The following is a 26,831-nucleotide window of genomic DNA, read 5'->3' as shown; positions in this document are numbered from 1 at the left end:
TAAAATAATACCAAACTCTTTTGTATATTATCTAGGACAGATTTTTTGTATAAGAAATGAATTTAAAGCTTTTTTATTTACTTAATGTCTACTTACCACCTAAATAAAAAGAAACATGTCAATTATATATTTATAAAAATATAACTTAAAATATTCGAATACAAATGAATTATCTAGTTTAATAATAGTGATGATTAAAAAACCAAACCAGCGTAGTCGCATTGTATCAAAACGTATAGTCGTCGGTGCAGCTCATTTAATACGGCGTGTCGTGAAGAAAAAATACTTTGGCAGGATTGGTCCTTAGAACCTTAGAATTTAAGAACCACCAAGATTATTCATGTAAATTTTTAGGAACTTTATCTTGATATCTATATCAAAACATTAATCCTGCCAAAGAAAATCTTTTGTTCAGACGACGCCATATTTGACCTTTTTATGCTTACTGCAAGCACTACTAGTATATCTACTAACTTCAATAGAAATTGAGAAAAATGTAAACAAACAAATGTACCTTAATTTCTTCGTAATCTTGCACTTTTTTATTTTTTATTTATTTATATAAATTACTAGTTAAAATATGTATTCATTATTAATATTTTAAATTAAAACAACTATCATAAAACTTTTAGGTTATACGTCAAATGGTAACAAAATATGTCATTATACCACATCGGTGGCAAACAAGCATACGGCCCGCCTGATGGTAAGCTGGTGGTCATATTTGCTGACATTATTTGCCATTTCTATTGACCTCCACTTTGAGTTTTTATTCAATACAGATATTTTAATAATATTAGAGAATGTCGTTCTAAAAGGACAGCGTAGCTTTGATTGTATGACGGCGACCATAGAGAAATAAGTTTATTTATTTCTCCATTTGTTTTTTTTTATTATCTCTGTTTGTTTAATAATAAGCTTACTCATTTATCTTACCTATAAGGCGCATGGCACACTGCATCCGAGCCTAACTATAGTGTCTACAGTTGACAATCAACATCCCTATTGATTAATAAGTTTAATTACTACATTTTTAATCACTTACATCTAGCTGAAATCAGTTTTTTTAAATGTTAAATGAAATAATTTTATACATTACTAAACATTCTAACCGCCACTTGCTCCATCCCAGCCATTTTCTACTCAGAAAATAATAAAAAAACGGCCAAAGCAAACACAATAGACAGAAAAATATTTTTAAGAAGGTACCTCTTTCGTATGCATGAGATCAGCGGCTTTCTAAAAAAACAGTATTTATATAAGTACAGTTAACTTGTTATATGTTAATCTATTTATATCTACTACACATAGGAATCTATCTAAGTCAGTATAAAGAACATTAAATACATCCTACTCTACTGGATTGGTATGTTTTTAGGGTTCCGTAGCCAAATGGCAAAAAACGGAACCCTTATAGATTCGTCATGTCCGTCTGTCTGTCCGATTATGTCACCGCCACTTTTTTTTGTCAAAAATCAGCGAGCGTAAGTTTTACATACGAAACTTCTAATTTAGAAATGTAGTTTTCTAATGAGAGCAATCCGGAGGTCGCGGGTTCAAACCCCGGCTCGTACCAATGAGTTTTTCGGAACTTATGTACGAAATATCATTTGATATTTACCAGTCGCTTTTCGGTGAAGGAAAACATCGTTGGAGGAAACCGGACTAATCCCAACAAGGCCTAGTTTACCCTCTGGGTTAGAAGGTCAGATGGCAGTCGCTTTCGTAAAAACTAGTGCCTACGCCAAATCTTGGGATTAGTTGTCAAGCGGACCCCAGGCTCCCATGGGCCGTGGCAAAAATGCCGGGACAATGCGAGGAAGAAGAGAAGAGTTTTCTAATGAGAGCATCTCTTCGATTGTATTGGGTGCGGCTTTTAGGTGGCCGGTTTGTGTAACTCTTACAAATTGATAAATACACTGATTTAAACTTTTACGATTTTTACACATTATAAACTAACACAAACGGGACTTAATCGCGTATTAAGTTTTAAATTTACCTCCGACGTTTCGAGGACGGCGTTGTCCCCGTGGTCTCGGAGAAGACTGGCTAAAGTTGACATCGACATCTTCTAGCCGCGTGAGTTTTACGAACTACCCGCACTTGATCTTGTTTATTGACTTGAACTATGGAGTGTGGAATTAAGAGGAGTGGCATCTCTTATGGTAGAACTCTTGCAAAAGTGTCCAGCTGTCAGCTATAAATAATAGTTCCAAATCTCTCCAGAGTAGCGCTAGAGTAGCTAAGAACCTAGGCGTTATTGACGGAGTGAATTGTGCTGTCTATGATTTGATTTTTTTGTTCAAGTACTCTAGGTATTGTAGCGCCACCTATTTAAAGGTTTTTGATGACACTTTTTTTTTTAATACTACGTTGGTGGCAAACAAGCATACGGCCCGCCTGATGGTAAGCAGTCTCCGTAGCCTATATACGCGTGAAACTTCAGAGGAGTTACATGCGCGTTGCCGACTGATTTTAAGACCAATCTGCAATTATTTTCTATCGAGCCGATTTCGTTCAATCGTGTATCGAGTACGACCACGGTCTTTGAAATATAATTGATATGTACATATATTTTTCTTACTTGACTAAAACAAATAGTCTTTCTTAAAAAACTGTTTAAGTAACATCAATTTCAAGGACATTGGGTGTTGACAGCCTCTTAAGTCCCGTTTGTTAATAATTGATAAATACATTTAAAAAAGTGCGAGTCGTACTCGCCCACCGAGGGCTCCATACTTTTAAGTGTTTGTTGTTATAGCGGCAACAGAAATATATCATTTGTTAAAATTTCAATTGTCTAGCTATGACGGTTCACGAGATATACAGCCTGGTGACAGACGGACAGACGGGGAGATAGCGGAGTTTTAGTAATAGGGTCCTGTTTTACCCTTTGGGTACGGAACCCTAAAATAACATAAATAAAGAACAAAATATCCGAATAGCCCAGGAGGTCCCAGTTTCGAATAGCCCTTGCCGGTATTCGAAACTGGGACCTCGAGCTTCGTAAGCAGGGTCACTACTCACTACGGACTTGGTTTAGATTTAGATATATTTATTCCATAATAATAGCTTAAAATATAAATTATTTTAAGCTAATATGAAGTTATATTACGACAATCAACCATTTATATGCAAATTTCGATACCGATACAAAATCATCAAATATAAATTGCAAAATAAATTCTTCACGATGTCAAACCGGACTAAAGATCACTAGGCTAAGGAAACTGTAAAAAATATCTAATTACATCTTTTCTATAGGATATACGTCAAAATTTGAATTCAATACATACTTCTGCTGTGTCTTTGACTTCTTCTTCCTGCGAAGCCGATATGAGGATACTTAATATATTAAAATCAATATAGCGAAGTATGGCAACGGGTAAACGTGGCTGGCCTTCACATTGAGGCTACCTATAAACAAGTTTTGCAAGTATGAACTCACAAAAACACTAATCAGTATATAAATAGGCCTTAATACTCGTACCTACTTAAGGCCAGTCACACTCACCCGTGAATCTTCACGGAGTGTATACGTGTATAGCAGTATGCATGAGCGTCGCCAAGGGAGGGCAGAGAGCCCCCTAGAGAACAAAATGTTGGCCATCGGCCATATGAACTTCTTCTTTTAAAATATGGCTTCCATCAAATCTATGATGATTTTGCCAATGTCAAGTTTCGTTGTAAGTTTTAAGTGTGCTCGCAGAGCATGACGTTGTTCGGTAGTTGCTTTTAGTAAAGAGATAGCTGGACTTTACTAAAAGCCACGATGGATTGCCGGGTGTTGATGAAATTATGGTTAAACGCGTTTCAAGATTAGTTTTTCATTAACTGCACACTTCCACGATAGTTCACTGCATAATAAGCTATCAATACTACACTTTGAACAACATAAATGAGCAAAACACAAAAAAATATTCTCGAGACGTCTTCGCCATCTTGAATCTCAACGACAACCCCCCATATGAACTTCCACTTTTTTGTCTCGGGGATTAAAAACTGCTACTGGTATTTTGACAGTTAACTGACGAGGCCGTGTAGAAAAGGTTAGGCTGTCTTCTCACTAAGTCAGCGAGGAGCGCATCGATGGTTTACAATTAATGCGATTCCCCTACGTTTCCTTTTGTCTCTGCTCATCGCAGCCTCAGGAGGAAGGTTTTCATGTAGTAATGGTTTTGCTAGAAACTGTTCGATCAATGCGTCTCGAGTGTCTCGACCTTCGATGCGACTCGTCGAAACGAGCTGCGATGCGTCGCGACCTCCCACTTCCCTTTTTTTTTTTATACTACGTCGGTGGCAAACAAGCATACGGCCTGCCTGGTGGTAAGCAGTCTCCGTAGCCTATGTACACCTGCAACTCCAGAGGAGTTACATGCGCGTTGCCGACCCTAACCCCACCCCCCTCGTTGAGCTCTGGCAACCTTACTCACCGGCAGGAACACAACACTATGAGTAGGGTCAAGTGTTATTTGGCTGCGGTTTTCTGTAAGGTGGAGGTACTTCCCCAGTTGGGCTCTGCTCTAGATCTGGAATGACATCTGCTGTGCTGTGCCCTACCACACAAGGCGAGATGACATTCACATTGCCCATACCTCTCTTTTGGACGTAGTTTAAGGACATACCCGGGTCCGGGTCCTTTTGTGCTTTTAAACGACATCCAACGTATTTTTTTACATGATGCAAAGGTAATTTAACCACACAAGAAACTGGGCCTTCGTTCAGATGTAGTGCATAATTATTTTCCATCGTATTTTTACGAAGACGTCAATACAGATCTTGATACATGTCTTGCTAATTCAGTCAGTCTCGGTACAAAAAGTGAGGTTGACTAAAGCATGATAAATACGAAAGTTTCCTAGAAAATACGATGAAAAACAATTATGCACTACATCTTCTATAGTTCGATCGTAGTTAGGGTTGCCATCTCTAAAATTTGTAAACCAGGACAAGACGCGTGAATACCCCGGATTTTAGAGTCCAGAACCCGGACATGTCAACCGGTTTTTTTAAACAGGTTGTGCGTGTGTGCTTTAAATTTTTAAACCCGGACTACAAATGAAGTCCTCCCCGGTCGCTCCCCGGTCGCTCCCCGGACGCTCTCTAAACTAGGACAAATCCGGGGAAACCCGGACGGATGGCAACCCTAATCGTAGTACTTATCGCTCATATGAAAAAAAAATGAAAAAATAATGTATTATTGCACACACAAAAATGGGTTCAACAGTAGGGAAATGTACACTAAGTTGAGGTTACGTGCATACAGCGATACTTTTATAATAAACCGTTTGAACAGGCGTCCCCACATTAGGCATAGCCTGTATCTTGAGCCACCAGTTAATTAATTAAAAACTAGAGAATTATGCCTAAAAATGTAGATAATACTATTTAACCTTAGCTACTAGGGATTTACGTTAGTCAGTCTGTCAGTTAAGTCCCTTAAGGCTAAGTGGAAGGTTAAGCAACATAAAATACTACAACATACGGGCAAAATCGAGACTTGTTGACCTAATATATAATGTTTATGAAAAAGCCTTCAAAATTAACATTATTATTTTTAAAAATCCATAAAGAAGGGATGAAAATGAACTCAGAAAAGACACACGCGAATGAAGCCACAACTACCTATAGCTAGTACTTTAATAAACTTACAGTTTTTCCCGGCATTTGTGGTGGGTGTTTCTAAAACATATTAAATAGATATACAACTATACATTCTATCTATGGCTCTTTCACTTATTAACTGCTGACATCGATCTAACTATATGTTGTATTACCTTTTGACATGTAAAATTTGTAATTTTATGAATAAGGAATATGAATATATGAAGAGTAAGTAAGTAAATATTTTTTATTGCACCAACAATATAACATACATGTAAAACTACAAATAAATTTTAACCTTTTAACCGCCGTAGTCTGATAATTATATAAGACATACTCGTACAATATCCAGCTCGTTTAGTCTGATAAATAAGACAAAACTTCGTGTGACTTCGTACCGGCGGTGACACGAGCATGCTCGATGAAAAATTCTAAGATGTTAAAAGAAAATAGAACGAGGTAACAGGCGGTCTTATCGCTAAAAAGCAATCTATTCTAGATAACCTTTAGGGAGCAGGAAATGTATTTATCTATGGGCCACTAGTTGCCTGAAGTAAAGATTTTAATTAATTAATTCATTCATTCATAGGTACGAGTACAACGTATTGTGACGAGTTGAAGGGCTAGTGGCACGCTTAAGGTTCGGAAATAAGGTATTCAAAGGGCGTATTTTTTTAAACGAGGCAATCTAGGAAATAATGATATTTTTAGGGCGAAATCCGGACTTTTGTCAAGATATTCGATTGGTTCATATGATACGGCAACCCTTTAGAATTGTAGTGTACACATGAAGTGAGGTGCAGTCAGTATTGCTTTGCCCGCACCGAGCGATGTACGTCTGTACTAAATGTCTGTGTCTGTACTGTCTGTAATAAATCTGTGTTCATATTTACAGTGTATTTATTGACATTCAAGATCCTATTGCAAGTTTACCACATTGGTGACCCCGACGTTAGGAACTGTTTGATTGTATGGGGTTCTTGGGTCAACGGTTATATTGATTTAAAACTATTTATATGCTTAACGAAATACTCACGGCCATCTAAAAAAAAAATTGGATAATAGTCAAATCTTAATTTCCTGTAAATTATATTACAACTCAAAACAGTGGATATGATTGTACTCGTACAAAAAACTAAAACAATCGTTGAATATAATTGTGTGCTTTAAACAATTGTCATCCTGCACATAGGACAGAAAAAGTTTATGCAAAATCGGGACAAATATTTATTTCTGCCCTGCGGCCGGAAAGCGTAAACTTTCGGACCGATGCATTAACCGAAGTTATCGCTTTCCAGATCCGTCGAACGGAAAATTTGTACACACATCTCAGCCAGTTAATAATAAAGCCTCAGATAAGAACTGATCTGAGATACCTATTTATTACTTTACTGAGGTATCTAATAAGTAATATCCTTAGAGCATACATAAAGTTAATGCTCTAATGTAATATCCCCTCGGGCGGCAAAGCAATATTTTAAATATTTGTGCTGTATATTTGTGGCTGTGCGGCGCGCAGCCACGAGGCGGCAAGTTTTCAATATTAAAAAGTGGCGGTGACATAATCGGACAGACAGACGGACATGACGAATCTATAAGGGTTCCGTTTTTTGCCATTTGGCTACGGAACCCTAAAAATGGTGGCCGCGGCAAGCGCGGTTGTTGCAAAGCGTCCGATGTCCATTTCGAGGCGTCTTGCCATACGAGGGGATATACTATTTGGGCCGATATATATTTCTTGTATATTTATTTAAACTTGATTGTACGATATAAAATTGTAGAAATGGCAGACTACATGCCTTAAGGCATTCTCTATCAGCGCCAGATTAGGGGGCATATTAATTTTATTGGGTTTTAATTTTTGGTCGGAGTTTTAATGCTTAATTTGGTAGTTTTGAAGGGCTTATCCTAATGCAGTACAAATAAAATGTATCTTAATTTCAGTTGAGATATGAAAATTTCATACTTCTTCTATACGGTGGCACACGTCTCGACCCTGGAAAAATAAAATAAACCAGATGAATGTTTCATTTAATAATTCCTGAACGTGTGGTCACACTTACGTTATTTATGTTATTTTATCTTCTTAAAGTACACAACTTGTAACCGAAGAGCCAAGCTTTACTTTACTTTATTTTGATTATTTTTTATTATCATTCATGGGTAAACACTCTCACTTTGGCGAAGTTAACACATTGTTATGGTAGTTATAAAACCTTAATCACCTAGGTGGTATCCTTAGTTTTAATATTGTAAGATTGAATTGAATGTCTGTTTAATTTCTTGCCATGTAAACACGTTTATTTTCGATCATGTTTTGCACTGATGCTAGTAAGTAATAGACTAAAAAAGTAAGTAATAAATGGTCTTGTTATCGTTGTTATCTGTATCTATCAGCACGCGTACGACATGGCCTCTTTTCTCATCATGACGTCTCGCCGTCAGACTAGATGGCGTTGATCGCCGCCCTTTCGCCGCCGCAAAGCCGCGTTCAGTTTTATGTTTATGCCGTGTCGTACAGCTGCGTTCGTGACCCACAAATGGTCTCGCCGGAAGATCAGCGCTGACTTTTGGGTTAGCATTAATGCTGAGGCGGGACCATTTCGTGGTAAACTATTTATTTATTCTATGTTTCTTCCTTTTGTTATGTTGTAATACTTTTGTATGTCATAGTTTATCACGAATAAATGCTATGATTTCTGATTTCTGATTTCTTACGTACGACAAGTGCGACAGAGAGACAACATGTTGAACGTCATTCTCGGTAGGCCCTAGGTAGACAGGTAGGATCACGTGTGATTGGCGGCCGAGGCGAATCCGAGATATACTACTACTAAACATCAGGAGTGTATTTTCAAAATGGCTTTTTTTTTGGAAACAGACCACAGGGGCACTTTTAAATACTTTTTTCACCTTAAACTTTTACCGGAAATTCGAACGAAACATAAATTTACGGTATCTATTTCGTAATATAAGACATTAGTGCTTTTGATCCGAACTTAGATATTTGAACTTCAGATATCTAAGTTCGGATCCTAATATTTCGGGTTGTCTGTGGGTTAATGTTCTGCTACTTTTTTCTTCTTTGTCGTTGTACTCTTTGCAGAGCGTCGTGGTCAACTGCTGACATCAGGCGCAGATGTTGCTTTCTGTACGATTTCTCACCATTTTCCGCGGTTGGGGGTCATTCTGGGTCAGGGGTCCCTTCATGGCAGATTTGATTTGGACAGTCCATCGCATAGGTGGTCTTTTACGCCTTTTTCCGTTTGCTCTACCCTGCATCACTAGACGCTCTATGGAGTCGTTGTTTCGCCTCGAGACGTGACCAAAAAAACTCAGTATGCGGATCCTTACGAGAGTCGAAAGGTGCTGCTTGATACGGAGTTCTTTAAGTCTGGGGACATTAGTCCGAAAATCGGTCCAGAATATCCCCAGCATTTTCTTCCAGCACCACATTTCTAGGGCATCTATCTTCTTTTCCTCTGTTTTTCGGATAGTCCAGGTCTCCGCAGCATATAAGAATATGGGAAAAACGAGGGCCCGTACAAGCCGCTTCTGGATCTCTCTTTACATGTTACACTACCATGTAGGAGGTGGCCTGCTTTGTTCCTTCGGCTGTTCTGAGAGATTCAGGAACTTAGATATTTGGACCACTTTTTAGAGAGCAATAAGAGACTTTTTTTTATACTACGTCGGTGGCAATCAAGAATACGGCCCGCCTGATGGTCTCCGTAGCCTATGTACGCCTGCAACTCCAGAGGATTTACATGCGCGTTGCCGACCCTAACAACCCTCCCTGCCTTCGTTGAGCTCTGGCAACCTTACTCACCAGCAGGAACACAACACTATGAGTAAGGTCTAGTGTTATTTTATTTGGCTGCGGTTTTCTGTAAGGTGGAGGTACTTCCCCAGTTGGACTCTGCTCTGATCTGGAATAACATCCTCTGTGCTGTGCTCTACCACGCAAAGCGAGATGACATTCACAATGCCCATACGTCTCTTGTGGACGTAGTTTAAGGACGTACCCGGGATTTTTTATAACTTCATTAAAAAAATGCGTAATTTTCTGGTTTAAGTGGTAGAACTGCTTTGACAGTTAATAAAATGGAAATATAGGTAAGCCCGTTTGAAAAGACACTCCTTAAAAATATTTTATTTTAATTTTGTATAGCTTCTGGTCCATGAAGGCGTTAATGAAGGGCAACCTTCCACTAACACTAAAACGCAAACTTTTCGACATGTGTATCCTGCCTATCTTAACCTACGGCGCCCAAACTTGGTCATTAACAGAAGCTCAAAAGTCCCGACTCAAGATTTGCCAGCGAGCAATGGAGCGGAGCATACTTGGAGTCCGTAGAATCGATCGGATAAGGAACACAGAGCTGCGCTCCAAAAACAGGTATCGCAGATGTGGGTGTGAAGGCCGCCAAGCTCAAATGGGATTGGGCGGGGCACATCTGTAGGATGCACCCGGACAGATGGGCCAAAATAGCGACCGAATGGGCACCACAGATCACCCGAGGCAGAGGAAGGCCAAAAACGAGATGGCGAGACGACCTGGACTCATTTCGTAGCGACTGGCGGGAGCATGCACAAAGCCGTGACGAGTGGCGGAAAGCAGGGGAGGCCTTTGCCCAGCAGTGGGACACAATATAGGCTACAAAAAAAAAAATTATTGCAATCAGCAAATATAATTGATTGTAATAGAGAGGTAAAGTCTAAGAAAAAAACCTGCCCCTTAGTGGCACTGTACTGCGCCATTCGTTTTTCTGTCACTGAATTCTCAAACGTCAACTTTTGACAATCAGATTTACCGCAAAATATGTGGAGCTATACAGCGCCATCTCGTTTACCTTTCAAATTCGAAGCACGAAATTGTCATAGATTTTACACATCTTACTCAATCAATGTATCTTTGTTATTAGCCTTGCTCCTCCTCGTTTCCTATGACAGGTGATCGGTGATCATGTGATTCTATAGAAAACTGAAATGTCGGAAGATTCCCCCCAGCCCGGACCGGACCGGACCGGACCGTGAGGCATTCATAGAGCCGCGGCTAAGTTTTTGTGACTACGCTTTTTGTTCCCTACAAGTACTTAGAAAGTAAAAATACTTACAATTCTACCCTCCTGGGCAAAAGCGCAGGCAAAAACCAAGCAAATAAGCAGCCGTCTCAACATTTTGGTCAAATAACACAGCAACATATTCTGACTGTATATATATAATCATGCCAAATTTGATAATTGCCATGGAATCAATTTTAGGCATGTTATTAGTTTTGAAAATTAATTAATATAGCCATGTAAGAATTTTAGGCATATAACTTGATTTTTTATACTTAGATAAATATTAAGGGATTAATAAATATAAATTTAAAACAGTAAAACCAAGGCACGAAACTACAAAATAAAATATAATACAAAGAAACAATACCATACATGAAAACAAAATACAAGTAAACATTGGATTTGAGAGATGACGTGATAGCGTGGCTCCATTGCGTCATCAGACTCGGCGTTGGATTCGGCAGGTTGCCCTGGAACCGCCGAAACACCCTTCGGCCAGAACTCCGCGCTTGCGATAGTATCCTGCAGCGGCTGCACGCGCACCACAAATTAACTGAGGTGCACATAGTGACGCGACTGAAGCTAGTGCACCCTCAGCGTGTAGCCAGTCTTCCGGACGATGTACTCCACCACCTCGTTGGACCTGGCAAAGTAATGCAGGCGACATACGTAGAGCGCCTTAATCGGTGTCGCAATCCGCAGACCAGAATTAACCGGATCCGCAGTGTCACACAGAGTACGGGGCAACCTTGCTCTTCCTTTCCACCCAGCGTGAATCCCTCCTTACACATCGGTGCGGGAGGTTTCTCCAAAAGGGGAGCCCATGATTCACACACCTTAACAGGCGCGTTGACCTGGTTAGCTGCAACAGATTAACCGGCGACGTCAGCATATGCACGCTGACGTGATGGAGATAGGACGCAGCCGAACGCGCGGGGGGCGCGCGGACGGTGCAGTGGTACAGCAGCGGCGCACTTTACCATGTCAGCAATACGAAAACTAACCGAATCGACACTCAACTAATCGACTCGCTCTTGAAATCTAAAACCGCCAACCGAATAAGAGCATTTCGCAAACAAATATTTTGTCGCGTAAATCGGCAATAGTAAAGTGCGCCTCTGCGACTTCGGCCCAACGCGCGCCTCCCAAAGGCCCGGCCCATGGTCCTGAAGATTGGAAAATATATACAAATATTAATATTAATGTAGATGTGGTCATAATAATGGCAGGGAAGAAGTAGACGATTTTTGGAAAGATACGGCCACTTTAGGTTGTCATTCAAACGATTCTAAACCAGAATCTGCAATAATCTTAAAAATCATAAATTATGAGTTGTGGCTGTATAGCGGAGCGGAGTGGCCAAGGCGCTCGAAAATATCTAATTAAAGCATTTTAACATCTTCACTTATGGTCAAGGCGTGTTCAGATATTTGTGAGCGGTTTAGCCGTGCCGATATATCTGTTGGTGATACAAGTGAACTATGCTTTAAACGTTGCATTTTCTAAAGTAATAAGTTGCTACTATTTAACCCTATTTTTCAGCCAAATTCTATACGCGTATGTTTTATTCGTTTTTTGATGCGTATGTTCGAGGTTAAATTTTAATTATGAGCATGGATTAATTGGCAATAAGCTCATGAAATTTCTTTCATTATGGGGTACAACGTGAAGAATTACAATTAACGAACTTTTTTTAATTACCATTTTGGTACAATTATGCAAATTAAATTATTTTTATCTATATCCATATTATAACCTCCCCTAAAATATTCTATAAACTCAGAATATTTTAGGAAGCGATAAGCTAACGGCCTATATTAAAAAACCTGTATCTGTAACTTCATAATTTTATTCAGATTTAGAACATCTCTGAGAAAAAAAAAGACATTTCATTTGCCCCCTATTCTAATATCTGTCGAGGTGACATTTTATTCGAAATGAAGTGTTACTTGATATTGAACAATATGGCAGTCAGCCCCCGACACTAGTTAGTCTCTGAATAAAAAAAACAACAAGTTGGAATTACCGCCATTTGATGTGTAGTTTGTCTTTTAATTAGATTGTAGGTATAAAATACTTTGTTTTGTTGAAGCTTATATTAATTAAACAATTTATGTAACTGTACATAATTAGGCATTAAAATACTCGTGTGATCCTTTTATGAAACTTCTTTCATTCGTCTCATAAACCCACACTCGTATTTTAATGCCTTTTATTATGTTGCAATCGCATAAAGTACTATTTTATGTTAGTTTATCATCATTATCCTTTTAAAATTATGGCTTCAGTCCAGTGGGACTATTTTGCCAGTATCAAGGTATTACGAGCTTTAAACACGACTAAAATTGTACGGTTAGTACAAGACAGTGTACGGTGATTTTATCAGCTCTTGTAAAGCGGTAGCTGGACTTTACAAGTAGCACTACCAGCCTTTGACTCCCAACAACAACGCCCATAAACTCATCAATAAAGTCCAGTGTAAAAATATACGGGGTAAACAACATATTCTAAACTATGACCCATATTTCTTAAGTCGCCGATATACATAAAAGCTATGGGACCTATTTTTGACTAAGTTGCGTTCATCTTTATTTTTAGATTTGACCAGGTAGCATTACAAATACATTTACATATTTTCCAAATAAACTAAAACTAGAAATGCAACTACTATAGAATTCCTAACCTAACCGAACCCCCCCCCCCCCCCTACCAAATTAAATGCCAAATTGGCATGATATGAATCATTAGTAATTAAATTAAAATTAACTAAAGTATGTACAACCGCTTCTTGGAGGAAACAATAGCCCTCACACTAGGTCGAGCCTTGAGCACTTGATTAATTATTTTATTTTATTCTGATTTTGTTTTAAATCCCATTAGGAAATTTACTTTTACCGATTAGAGTCACGACCCCGAATTCACCCAGTGTGCCCAGTATTAACAAACCATTATCGCACAAAACTCAATTGAGTATTTGATTATTAAGTATTTGAGGCGCTAACTCTGTTCAATACATTTTAAGGAAAACAGTATTTAAATTCAGAAACATGTTTAATAGATATGTCAGTTGGCGCTTTGTAGAGAACGCCCTCTGCTTCGCTTCCCAACCGATATGTCACTGAAAAATAAATGAGCATAGGCTAGCAATAATACCTACAATGCAAAGTATATTTTTTGTAAATGATAATCAGCAAACGAGCCGCCTGATGGGAAGAGGTTACCGTCGCCCATGGACATAAGCATTATCGGGGGATCCAGTTAAGTGTTGCCGACCCTTGAGAATCACATTAGTAGGTAGCTAAGTAAGGTGGAGCAGGCAGATCTGAAGGACACAACTGTACGTTTATACCTTGGCACGTTCTATTGTATAGGGAGCGTGCATGAACTGTAGGAGGCAGCACAGGAGCCGTCAGATTTTTGGCGCGAGGCGTAAATGTGATGTTTTTTGTTCCGATGTAGCACACACGATGGCAGAACCTACTATGCACAAGAAAACACGTGACGTGTATATGTGCATGTTTATGGTTGCGATTCAGGCCACAAGATGGCAGACCCTCCAACGCGCACTGTCCCTATAGTCGTTCGATTTGTAGCTGGTCCCGAACGGCTAAATCTATGTCTAATAAGTTAAACCTCACGTGCTACTAGCTGCATAAAAAAATGTTCGGTAAAGTGACCGGTTATTGAATTACAACTCCTATGGAAATTGCCATTTGGACTAGCGTTGGACTAGCCCGCGCTTGGGTGCCAATAAGATTGTACGACCCTTTTTTGCAGGTAGTGGCACGTGCGGTTTTACTTAACAATAGACAAAGGATAACCCGTTCGGGGCCTGCTACAATTCAAACGACTATAACTCTGTTTTCAAAGTTGTTTTGAATTATGAAGCCGATAGTCCTGGCTTCGAATTCCGGTAAGGGCATTTCTTTGTGTGTTGAGCACGTTACTTCCCGAGTCTTGGATGTTTTCCATGTATTTATGTATTTGTATATTATATACATCGTTGTCCGAGTCCCCACAACACAGGCATTCTTGAGCTTACTGTGAGACTTAGTCAATCAGTGTAAGAATGTCCTGTAATATAAAACGTGTCTCTACTCTTCGGACATTGACCGAGATCCCGAGTAGAGTTCCTTTTCGGGAATGTTCTAATATGGTAAATTATTTGACTGACAAAAAAATATATTCAAAGTTAAATTTCTTCAAATAAATCATCAATAAATAGGAGCATACTGTGTTAGTCGTTCACAATGTCGATACGAGCGTAATACGGAAGGTGGAGGTAAGGAAATAAATCTCCATGTACCAAAAAGTGTCATCAAAAAACCTGAAATAGGTGCCTACAATACCTAGAATACTTGAACAAAAAAATCAAATCATAGACAGCGCACTTCACTCAGTCAATAGCGCCTAGGTTCTTAGCTACTCTAGCGCTACTCTGGAGAGATTTAGAACTATTATTTATGGCTGACAGCTGGACACGCAACAGTTCTACCATAAGAGATGACACTCCTCTTAATTCCACACTCCATAGTCGATAAGATTAAACAGACACTAGTGACATGACATCTTGACTGTCACCTGACTCTTTGATTACCGTGTATCTACATACAGGCTGTTCCGAAGTATAAAATCGTAAATCATTAATTTCTCCGTTAATACTGTGTGTTTTGAAATGAGACTGTGTACATGGGTTAGAAATACTCTAATCGACACGTCCTATTCATCTGTCCATAGGGTAGTTTATTTGTAAAAATATTTTTCGTTATAATAACATGAAGATACTTACAAATTTATTTACTCGAACCATATTCATTGGAATCGGATTGGATTTTTTCAGTAGTTGTAGACTCTGGATAAACATTTATGTCAACATCAACCGAAACTCGAAATCTGTAAATCATTCACAATTTGAATAAAATAGTAACATGAAATTCGCGAAATTGAGTTTATAGCTATTGAGCATTAAATATAATTAGTTCGTATATGTATAGCTGCCGTGCAGGTCAGGATCTCGACGACTCAAATAAAAGTTGGATTCTTAGTGAAGTGTTATAATTTTCCAATGTACTGGTTACAAGGGTTTAGTCGCCAAAACGGTTAAATGTAGAAAGTGGTTGGTTGTTGACAGTATGGAAGATGATGAGAGAGTGATCTTGCAATATTTGATCAGTACAAAAAGTGGTTTAAATTTAGGTGCTTCTAATTGGCCGCGATACAGAATATGTGGAGCGCTCCTATTGGTTATTTGAAGAGCATCCGAATACTAGCGGACCCCGACGGCTGCGTTTAGCTACTGTATTGGGAATATTAACAAGCTTTTTAGGGTTCCGTAGCCAAATGGCAAAAAACGGAACCCTTATAGATTCGTCATATCCGTCTGTCTGTCCGATTATGTCACAGCCACTTTTTAGGGTTCCGTAGCCAAATGGCAAAAAACGGAACCCTTATAGATTCGTCATGTCCGTCTGTCTGTCCGATTATGTCACAGCCACTTTTTATTAGGTCGACCTGTATATAACTATGTAATGGAATCTAAGGTAACTAATTTAACCATCTTCCAAGGATCGTAGTGTCATGAAAATTGGCAGCTGTATGTAGTTCTGATGACAATACAATAATATGGTACTGTCGAACTGATCTGATGATGGAGCCGGAAGAAATGAACTGGAACTTCATGATGGAACATCGTATCATAGCTGTGTTTTGATTTGTTAGAAAAGTCTTGTAATGAACTTTGACCATAATAAGCGTGTTTTTCTAGTGTTTTTTAAACTATTAATTTATATTGTTACCTAGCGCTAAATATTGTAGATTTATCAGTAGGTAATCTAGTAATCTGTGGACGATGTTGTTGGTCTCACACTTTATTATAATTTGTATCTGTGTTTAAATCTGTGTGTTACTGTTTTTTGTCCCAAATAAAAAGAAAAAAATAATAAAAAAGAACATTATTTCAATGGATTTTCTCTGTCTTCATTTTCAATAATAAGTTGCATTCGCAACATATACGTCTATATTAAGTTCAATTACTTACTCGGGGCGTTTGCTGGTGGTAGTTGTAGTAGTTTTGCGGGTAGTTTTGATAGGGCGTCTGGTAGTTCCTCTTTTTTTAAGTCTGTAAATTATAAACGAACAAACTGGAGCTTCAATAACAATACGTGGTCTGCAGATGTATGAAATAATATTTTCACCACACCAACTGGTAAAGGCCCTCTTGATTGTTCAAAAACGAATGAGAAATTTGCATTTTATCCACATGTGGGGCAAAGTAATCAGGTGCAAATTTTAAGTTGTTTCCTTATGTTAGCTAGTAGAATTGACTTTTAAATAATGATTTTGAATGATTATATTTTTATTACATTCATTTGGATTTGATTTCATTTGAATTTTTTGGTATTTCATAGTTAGTAGTTTCCTCGTGTTGGTGTGGTGAAAAATTTTGTGTTTCACTCAGAGGCAAAGTTTGTTTAACCGCTCGTGCTAATATTGATACCCGAGCAAGCGAAAGATTCCAAAATTGAACCACGAGCGTAGCGAGTGGTTCAAGAAGTGGAATTTTGAGCGTTGCGAGGGTTTCAATATTAGCACGAGCGGTTAAACAACAACTTTGCCCCCTTGTAAAACAAATACTTAACTATTATCTGCGTACGAGAACACAAATGTGATACTAACAATTTGGCTCGTAAAACAATATGTGGGTTACTATGTGGGGCAATATGGGCCAAATTGCTTTGCATAATTTCTTTGTGTATGGTGGTCTTTCGAGTGTTTAAAGCGTGAGAAGCAACGTAAATTACACTAATGTCAGTGTACATTGAATATTATTATTTATTTTTTAGGAAAAAGAGACGACTTCATTATAATAATAATAATTATTATTTATTATTTTATTTGATACACTAGCAGCTCTTGTTGCTGATGCGTGTATATCGCAGCACTTGTGTTTATTTAGCACTTTTTAATGTTCTAAAATGTTTGAACAAACTTCTTAAAAGGTTTGAACAAACGTTGTATCGTTTGAGGAGTGTAATCTGCGTTTTAATTATTTGCTTGTGCGGCAACATGAAGGAATAAATTTGAAGGAATTATTTCTATTTTCTATTTTATGTTACCTATTCTGAAAACTCTGAACCAATTTTACTATTCATCTTAACAAGTCGAATTCAAAGTTACAATATTTAAAGAGTTCCCTAGATTTCTCTAAGATTCCATCACCAGATCAAAAGTATTCTTTCAAACGAAAAAAAGATTCATATTGATTATTTTCTTAAGTATTTTATTCATTTTGAATAAATTTAATAAGAAAATAATTAACTGTAAGTATTATGTTGGGTAAATTACGAAAAAAAATATTTTAAACGGGTTTTAGTATATCCGAGTTTCATAGCAGTTTTAAGACCAAAATGTACAAATGAACATGATTCAATGGGATAAATGATATGATATGATATGATATGATAATTAGAATGTACGTATAGCCGTTACAATGCAGTGTAGTCAGCAATTTATGATTGAGTTTAAAAGTATTACTTACAATAATAAATAATAAATAATAAATAAATAATAATAATAAATATTATAGGACATTATTACACAAATTGACTAAGTCCCACAATAAGCTCAATAAGGCTTGTGTTGAGGGTACTTAGACAACGATATATATAATATATAAATATTTATAAATACTTAAATACATAGAAAACACCCATGACTCAGGAACAAATATTCATGCTCATCACACGAATAATGCCCTTACCAGGATTTGAACCCGGGACCATCAGCTTCATAGGCAGGGTCACTACCCACTAGGCCAAACCGGTCGTCAACTTACAAATTTTTCAACTCCATGTTTGTGTCCTCGTCATACACGGGGCCGACGCCGAGTATGTGGCCTATATAATTATTTCCATATTGCAAGATTCTCCTGCTCTGGGCATTAAAATCTGATCGTGTCAAGCTATCTTGTTGATGGCTGTGAACCGAAGAAACGTACATTTTAAGGCAATGCATATAAATTAATAGTAAGCCAATAGAACTATTGAGAAAAGTCTAACTATAAAACTTTTTTTTTATGATAAAGGAGCCGGACCCGGGTATGTCCTTAAACTACGTCCACAAGAGAGGTATGGGCATTGTGAATGTCATCTCAGCCTCAATAAAGCTTGTGTTGAGGGTACTTAGACAACGATATATATAATATATAAATATTTATAAATACTTAAATACATAGAAAACACCCATGACGCAGGAACAAATATTCATGCTCATCACACGAATAATGCCCTTACCAGGATTTGAACCCGGGACCATCAGCTTCATAGGCAGAGTCACTACCCACTAGGCCAAACCGGTCGTCAACTTACAAATTTTTCAACTCCATGTTTGTGTCCTCGTCATACACGGGGCCGACGCCGAGTATGTGGCCTATATAATTATTTCCATATTGCAAGATTCTCCTGCTCTGGGCATTAAAATCTGATCGTGTCAAGCTATCTTGTTGATGGCTGTGAACCGAAGAAATGTACATTTTAAGGCAATGCATATAAATTAATAGTAAGCCAATAGAACTATTGAGAAAGGTCTAACTATAAAACTTTTTTTTTATGATAGAGGAGGCAAACGAGAAGACGGATCACCTGATGGTACCGCTGCCCATGGACACTTGCAACACCAGAGGGGTTGTAAGTGCGTTGCCGGCCTACAAACTAAAAAAATAAATACTTACAAACCGGCACACTGTAATGAGAATTTGTAATTCAGAAACCCATCTATAAACTTTCACTTTCCTCGTAATGTTTACATCAATTATTGATTTAATAACAATCATTATTTTTGTCCAATATACTTATTATAAAATATTTCATTGATTATAATAACTGCAGTTGCTGTTTGCTACTCAATATGTATAAATCATTATTACTTATTTAATATAAAAACCAACTTATTTTCTTATCTTAGCGTTTTCATAGGTGAGACACTTCATTCGGTTCTTGTCTGTTTTAATTTTTTGTCTTTTAATTATTTATATAAGCTTGGCGACCCTCTACATCTCTAAGGATAATTTAATATCTTTTTTTATATTTTATCTCTGACACTTAGAGACTTATACATCTCTAAAGAATTTTAGTATTTTATGGTTTTTTTTTTTTTATCATAGTTTTTTTGTATAATTTGACATTTAGAGACAGTATACATCTCTAATAAAGTATTTATCATTTCATCGATTCCATATTTTTAATTGTTTTTTTTTTTTATTGTTTGTAAAAATGGACATGTAAAAGTGCCCCTGTGGCCTATTTGCTGAATAAATGTTTGATATTTGATATTTGGTGTATCCTATTTTTTTTATTACGAATAGGTAAGCATTTGACCACAATCTCGCCTGATGGAAAGTGCCGATGCAGTCTAGGATGGAACATGCTTACCTAAAAGATGTCTATTCACTCTCGATTTAAAAAGATTCAAGTTATAGTGAACTGGGAATAGATTTGCAGGAAGTGAATTCCACTCCTTAGCCGTTCGCATGATAAAGCTGGATGCGTAGCGTTTAATGCGAATAAGTGGTAAAGTAACGACGTAAGGGTGACGCCAGTCCGCGTCTAGTCCCACGGCGGCAGAACGGAGATGATCTCAACGTTGCGAGGGACGACATACGTAACAATGGTCTCATAAATGCCGAAAACCATGTCTTTACTCGCATGGGATTCTTTACAAGCAAATTTGAGGAGATGAATTCAAAAACTGTCCTTGAGCTCAGAAACAGTAGCGAGGACGTAACCGAAATAAACGCGAGAGAGAGAGAGAGAGTAATTTTACTTGAAATATGTATCTTAGTATCCTTACCTGTACACCAATAACAGCTGCCAGCACCATTACCAGCAGACTGTCCATTGTCATAAATTTATATCGGTGACGACCTTAGGAACTCGAACATGAACTCGGAGTGACTTTAATTATGGCCTTTAATTCTGTCCAAACTTGCTCAATCAATAAATTAACTGCGTGATATTGCTTTAATTGAAGAATGACCTGAGAGATAATTTTAATTAAAATAGCGAGAGGCAATTACTGAACAGTTTTTGACGCATGCTTGATATCGCCACCTATTCATAATCTAGGTATTGTTTATTAGCAATATCCTACGTTGCCATCTAGTGTAGTTTTAAAGTCTCACTCTCAAACTTAGACACAAAATGTTCAATTGTTCATTGCGTTTACATTACAAATAAAGAAAAATAACTTCGTTGTTCTGCAGGGCGTCCCATAAATGGCACATCACAGTATGGCCTGTCCGATTTTTAAGATCAAGTTCACCATACATTTACTATAGCGTACTTAATCTTAGAAAAACGGACAAACTATAACACTGGAGGTAGCCGGTAGGCCAGCTCAAAAGTCATCGATCATAAATTTGCATAGCATTTGAGTTACGGCCAATTTAGGTTCTTCTAATATTTTGCCCGTTTAACATTGTTAATAACCAGTATTCACTTGCTCTCGAAGTGTGCAGTGTGATGTATGTGAGTACAATGTGAGGCAGTACAGATGAAAAAAAACTGCAATAATTTTATTTTATGGAGATGATTTTTCCCTGTATTGGCTTTGCACGGGTTACACGAAACCTTAACAAATTATATACTTAAAGCTTCCTCAAGAATCAGTCTTAATAGGTGAAATTCGCATAAAAATCCGACATCGGACGCCCCGGCCCGGGCCCGGACGTTGTAGCGTGAGTTATCCTTAATCCAAAAATACTAATAAAACTCAGTATAATCCAAAAACTCTTGTTTAATTATTTATTTGTTGCAACTGCTCCACACAATACTCTCGTCCCGGAGATAAAATACACATTCTCTTCTTGGATGGCAAAGTCATCACTCTTGGAACTAACTCATCAGCCTCTTCAGAATTAGTATCATCCCAATATGAAGCATCAATTAATTTTTCAGATGATTTTTCTGAAGACATCTGTAAATACACATCATGTGTTAATGGACTTTTGCATTTTAAAGCGGCGTAACTAGTCGTACCTACCCACAGCGCCATGAACGACTATAAGTGTTATATACGATGGCTAGGGTTTGCAGTCCTTTGCACGACGAAATGTATGTACGAAATATATGGAAAGTATGGGAAATGTATGGAACGTCTGAACTGTATGGGAAGATTCGTGGATTCGGATCCATTTTCATTTCATTTCATTTCATTTATTAATTGTATAGTCATGACGCCCTGTGAGGACATACGACAACAATATACTAATAATCATTATAAAATAAAATTATTCATCACGATCATCATCCGAACATACAAATCCACAAAATTTAAATGATCAATACATTTAAATATGTTACAATTATATGAAATTGCATGTCATTTAAATTCCAAATATTACGCATTTGATAAATAAATAGTCAGTACAGTAATAAATTAAAAATAAAATAGCAATTATAAATTATCATCAAAAAAGTCATTAACTGAATAATAGCATTTATCGAATAATATTTTTTCTAATTTAGTACTTGCTTAATCGCGTCTGGAATTTATTAGTTAAGTATTAGGATACATTTGCAATGTGGACTATTTCTACACATTTGTAGTTTGGTTTGAGGTCGTTGCAATTTATTCCTGTACTGTGCTCTAGTTGTTTCCTTATCCTGTTTTGATTCAAATAAATGAGAGTTTTCGCGAACAAAAAGAGCAGCTTGCAATATATATGCAGGGCAGTGTTAATAGTTTGTAGCGGACAAAGTACGGACGGCAGCTGTCTGGTATACGCACATTCGCTAAAATTGGAATACACTTCTTCTGCAGTATAAAAAGTTTTATTTTATTTATTCGTATGGCAAAAAAATACAATCGTTAATTCATATGAAATATAGGTAGGTATATTTATTACAGCAGTACGCCCAATTGCTGGATCCATTGGGTGACATTGTTGTCTAGGGTGAACAAGTCCACTGCCGGGTTGCCCTGGTATTTGGTCAGTGGGCATTCGCGGATAATATGGTCCATGCTCTGCACCGCAGCTCCAGAATCGCATGCTGGCGACTCTCTCGAGCCACATCTGTGTAGGAACTTTCGACATCCACCCCAACCGGTTCGTAATCGATTTAACTGGCACCAACTTCGTCTGGGTAGTGAGAAACCTGTAGGTTTTTCTGTAGGGTTGATGTTTGTCCCTAGGTTGGTAGGCAAGTTCTCATTCCATTCTTGGGTCCATCTCTCATTAATGAATAAAAAGTTGCTCGGCCTCGACGCTATCACCCCAGAGGACTACAGCGTACCGAACCGTGCGAGCGTGCTCCATGATCCGGATAATTTCATACATTTTGGATCCCGATTGCAAATCCTGGCGAACGCTGCGCTGTCAATGTAACCTCATCATCAGCCTTTTATCGCCCACTGCTGAACATAGGCCTCTCTTCTAGTACGCCACTTGCCCCGATCCTGAGCTAATCGCATTCAGAAGTGACCCGCAATTTTCAAGTAACCTAGACACTTTCAATTAGGGTTTACATTACCTCGTTTGCGATCTTGGAGTTTAATTGACGTACGCTCTCATTTTAAAATGACATGACATTACATGAAACTTGCGATGTTATAGGGAGCGTGCATGAACTGTAGGAGGCAGCACAGGAGCCGTCAGATTTTTGACGCGAGGCGTAAATGTGATGTTTATTGTTCCGATGTAGCCCACAAGATGGCAGAACCTATTATGCACAAGAAAACACGTGACGTGTAAATGTACATGTTTATGGTTCTGATTCAGGCCACAAGATGGCAGACCCTCCAACGCGCACGGTCCCTATACAGCGTGTTTATTGAGTCTCCTGAAATAATTGACGGGCTGAATATATAGGTCATACTCAGCAACTTTTACTATTGGACCAATCCCGAAATCGCGAAAAAAAATTTGTCTGTTTCATACATTTTGTTTGGCTGAACTTGACATTTTATATAGGAGAGCTAATTTTTTTTTAGCGATTTCAGGGTTGGTACCATAGTAAAAGTTGCTCAGTATGACTTATATATTCAGCCCGTAAATTATTGCAGGTGACTAAATAAACAGCCGTATTGCTGTCCCGCCCGTGATGCCAGCGGGTAATGAGAATGACACTGAGCGGACAGTAATATAACTTTTCTCAAACTTGCTATGAAATGATGACATGACTTACTTCAAATTAGGTCCGAAATACTACATATCAGGTGCGATAAGTGAAGATGATATGTAAAGGAATTTCATACTGCCTTACACACCTAGGACTGTAAAGCAACCTTCCTTTGTTTTTAACGTCAAATTGTGACACAACGTCTTGGCATCCAACCATCAACTAGCTTAAGTTAGCTTGGTACGGTGATTTGTTGTGCATATTCGTTGCTCAGCAACGACGGTGGCGCATCGCGCAGGCGCGCGGACTTACGCGCGTAAGGTTGTACACCGCTGGTAGAGTGGCGAGCCGAGTAGGTCGCCACATAACAAATTGACTACATTTTTTTTGTTTTAATTGCAAGTTTGAGAAAAGCACTATACATATCTCGGCGAGAAACGGGGTTGACGGCCGCGTATCTCTATCCGTATATATCTACTTGGCCTGCAACCCTACGTTTCCCGGGCTCTATAGTAATGTACTAATGCGCAAGCGATAGAGATACAAAATGGTGGTTCAATGTACGAAATTCTTTATGCTTAACTTCCGTACCTCAACAGACTCGAAGTTTTCTAGCGGTTTTGCCAAAACTTCTTTAGTAGTATCATCATAATAGTCCCGAGAAATAATTTTTGTAGGTACCTCTCTGTATATCTGGAAGGCAACAAGCAAAACATTTAAAAACTCTGTTTTTTTTTCGTTAAAATGCTGTACAAGTACGTATTAAAAATTTAATAAATAAATAATATTACAACATACTATCAGGGCACTATGACTTCAATTTCCAAGAGATGTTCAAACGCAACAACAACTGTCTGAGAGGTCATCTCTTAAAGCTAGAAAGGCATAGGTCTCACAGTGACAGTACAAACACTTTCTGACCAACCGAGTAGAAAACAAACACTTGGAACATACTCAAAAGACGTGGTTTCAGCACAAAATGTAAACCAGTTTAAAAATGAATTAGACAAGCATATTATATCTACTACTCGTTCATGATAACTATCTTTATGATTACTGGATACAGGTCATATCAGTTGTCATAACTGCCTGCCTGCTTATAAAATAATAATAATTACTAATATTATAGGACATTCTTACACAGATTGACTAAGTCCCGCAGTAAGCTCAAGAAGGCTTGTGTTGTGGCTACTCAGACAACGATATATATGATATACAATACTTAAATACAAAGAAAACATCCATGACTCAGGTACAAATATCTGGGTTCATCACACAAATAATCTCGTTACCGGGATTCAAACCCAGGACCATATATCGGCTTCTTAGGCAGAGTCATACCCACTAGGCCAGACCGGTCGTAAAAATTATCTTCATAAAACAAGTGATGGGGATGAACGTTTCATTTGCGACAGCATGTATTAATTAAACTGATAGCAACATCGCCCGAGTGTCGAGGCTGTATGTACTGCAACACTGCAATGATGCTGCAGTCAAAATAAGAATGTAGTCTTTAAGGTGGCATTTAGATTGCGACCTAGTGCAACCAGAATTTTGTGGATGGACAATGTGGAAAAGACCGTCTATATGGGAAGACCGTATATAAGTTCCGTCATCGTTTTTAACTCTTGCGTGTTCACATACTCCACTTACACCAGCTCGTTAGAGAACAAGGTGATCACACCTTCAGGAAGACCATCAGGTCTTTCTAGCCTGTGTGAGCGACGTTCGTGTACGATTACTTCTTGCTCTGTGTAGGTTTTCCCGGCAATTTATTCCATATGCCGATGTTTTCCACATTGACTACAGAATGTTTACCTTACACACACTAACAGCGAACAAACTCATCAGTAATCCTGTATATCTATACATGATGGCAGTCCAAACACTATAACATGAGACTTATACATACTAGAATGCGTGTAGTAATCAATTTAAGGCATAGCGATAAGCGATGCTTACGAATGAGAGTATAAATCAAGCAAATACCAAGATTTGATTTTAATTACATAGAAATAAAAGGGCATGTTTTTTTTTTAAGAAACTACCGCCTATATTTTCTTTAATTTCAGCTTAATGAACGTATAGAATCCAGACTCGAACTGAATATTTAACATGGCCATGTAATGAGTCTTACAAAATAAATCGAAATACATCTCTCGGCGTCTGCCACCGTGTTCAAAAACTTCAAAACAACCCTTATTTTGAACATATCCAAGCTTTATTGGCACAACAAAAAACAAGTAAAACATAATAAAACACTTAAATTAAGAACTTATAAATAAAAAAATTGGCCTAAGTCGAAGTCACTCGGTAGGGTGCCCAGAAGGCTGGCCGCATTGCCCCGCTGGATGGCAATGCTAATCCGCTTGGCAAAATAGCCAGCTCAAGCAGCAGCCAGGATAAAATTGACAGCTCCTCATAGAGGCGACGCGCGCTAGGCCCCCACGGCTCCAGAGTTTCTACCCCAAACGCCGCAAATATGTAGCTACTACCTAAACTGACATAATTGCGACGTTTGAGGCTTTCGGCCGAGGATGCAGCCGTTCCAGCGACAACTTTTGTTCCTGGAATATGGGACGGCGCCAGGGTATCCACGCAGGTAGCGTCCCAGACAAGTGGCCGACCCATACTCCAAGGCACCAGCATCAAACCGTCAGGCCTCTTGCCATCGACCCTGGCCAAACCGTCGGGCTCAAGGACCACCTTCGGATGACGTCGTGGAGGCTGGCGTGGCGAGGGATCCTTCCACATGCTTATTGATTGTTTACTTATTTAAATTGTAGGTACTTTATTACGTTTACATATAACGTCCCACATATCCATCCCCCCATCCCATATACCCTGAGTATCTTATGGTTTCCGAATAAAATAACTTTAACGCGTTGAAATTATTTTCGTTGTCTTGTTTTAAACTACTTTGTCACGCTTGTATTTCTGTATTTTAACCAATAAATTAAAAAAAAACACGACTCTTTTTAGATGTAGATTACATTTACCGTGAGAATAAACTAAATTACAGATTGAGTTTACAGAAAAGTTCTTC

The 26,831-nt window shown here is 38.2% G+C and overlaps 2 protein-coding genes and 1 long non-coding RNA gene across 3 annotated transcripts; all 3 read right to left on the bottom strand.

Moving 5' to 3' along the window:
* Nucleotides 1-1,184: 1,184 nt before the first annotated feature.
* Nucleotides 1,185-5,702, bottom strand: LOC133530918 (uncharacterized). Its single transcript, XR_009801394.1, has 3 exons — nt 5,653-5,702; nt 3,297-3,323; nt 1,185-1,239 (listed from the first exon to the last, which is right to left on the bottom strand). It is a non-coding gene; the product is annotated as an uncharacterized LOC133530918 (long non-coding RNA).
* An 8,006-nt stretch (nt 5,703-13,708) lies between these two features.
* LOC133530914 (uncharacterized) lies at nt 13,709-19,177 on the bottom strand. Its single transcript, XM_061868992.1, has 5 exons — nt 19,037-19,177; nt 18,505-18,645; nt 16,708-16,788; nt 15,460-15,563; nt 13,709-13,788 (listed from the first exon to the last, which is right to left on the bottom strand). Exons 1-4 carry the CDS (start codon nt 19,051-19,053, stop codon nt 15,464-15,466), a joined length of 339 nt encoding a protein of 112 aa, XP_061724976.1. The 5' UTR covers nt 19,054-19,177; the 3' UTR covers nt 13,709-13,788; nt 15,460-15,463.
* Nucleotides 19,178-21,445: 2,268 nt separating this feature from the next.
* LOC133530915 (uncharacterized) lies at nt 21,446-25,659 on the bottom strand. The gene is made up of 3 exons (XM_061868993.1): nt 25,604-25,659; nt 24,377-24,478; nt 21,446-21,641 (listed from the first exon to the last, which is right to left on the bottom strand). The coding sequence occupies exons 1-3, from the start codon at nt 25,655-25,657 to the stop codon at nt 21,462-21,464; spliced, it is 336 nt and encodes a 111-aa protein (XP_061724977.1). The 5' UTR covers nt 25,658-25,659; the 3' UTR covers nt 21,446-21,461.
* Between the last annotated feature and the right edge of the window lie 1,172 nt (nt 25,660-26,831).

The sequence above is a fragment of the Cydia pomonella genome, chromosome 24 (genome assembly GCF_033807575.1).
Source record: "Cydia pomonella isolate Wapato2018A chromosome 24, ilCydPomo1, whole genome shotgun sequence".
NCBI classification, from domain to species: Eukaryota; Metazoa; Arthropoda; class Insecta; order Lepidoptera; family Tortricidae; genus Cydia; species Cydia pomonella.
This window is presented reverse-complemented; position numbering and strand designations above follow the sequence as displayed.

Coding starts and splice junctions, on each gene's coding strand:
- LOC133530914 (XM_061868992.1), bottom strand. Junction 16,789..18,504: donor AACATGGAGTTGAAAAATTT/GTAAGTTGACGA, acceptor TATAATTTACAG/ACTTAAAAAAAGAGGAACTA. Junction 15,564..16,707: donor ACCACCAGCAAACGCCCCGA/GTAAGTAATTGA, acceptor AATGATTTACAG/ATTTCGAGTTTCGGTTGATG.
- LOC133530915 (XM_061868993.1), bottom strand. CDS start 25,657: ATGTATAGATATACAGGATTACTGATGAGTTTGTTCGCTGTTAGTGTG. Junction 24,479..25,603: donor TCGCTGTTAGTGTGTGTAAG/GTAAACATTCTG, acceptor GTTGCCTTCCAG/ATATACAGAGAGGTACCTAC. Junction 21,642..24,376: donor AAAACTTCGAGTCTGTTGAG/GTACGGAAGTTA, acceptor GTGTATTTACAG/ATGTCTTCAGAAAAATCATC.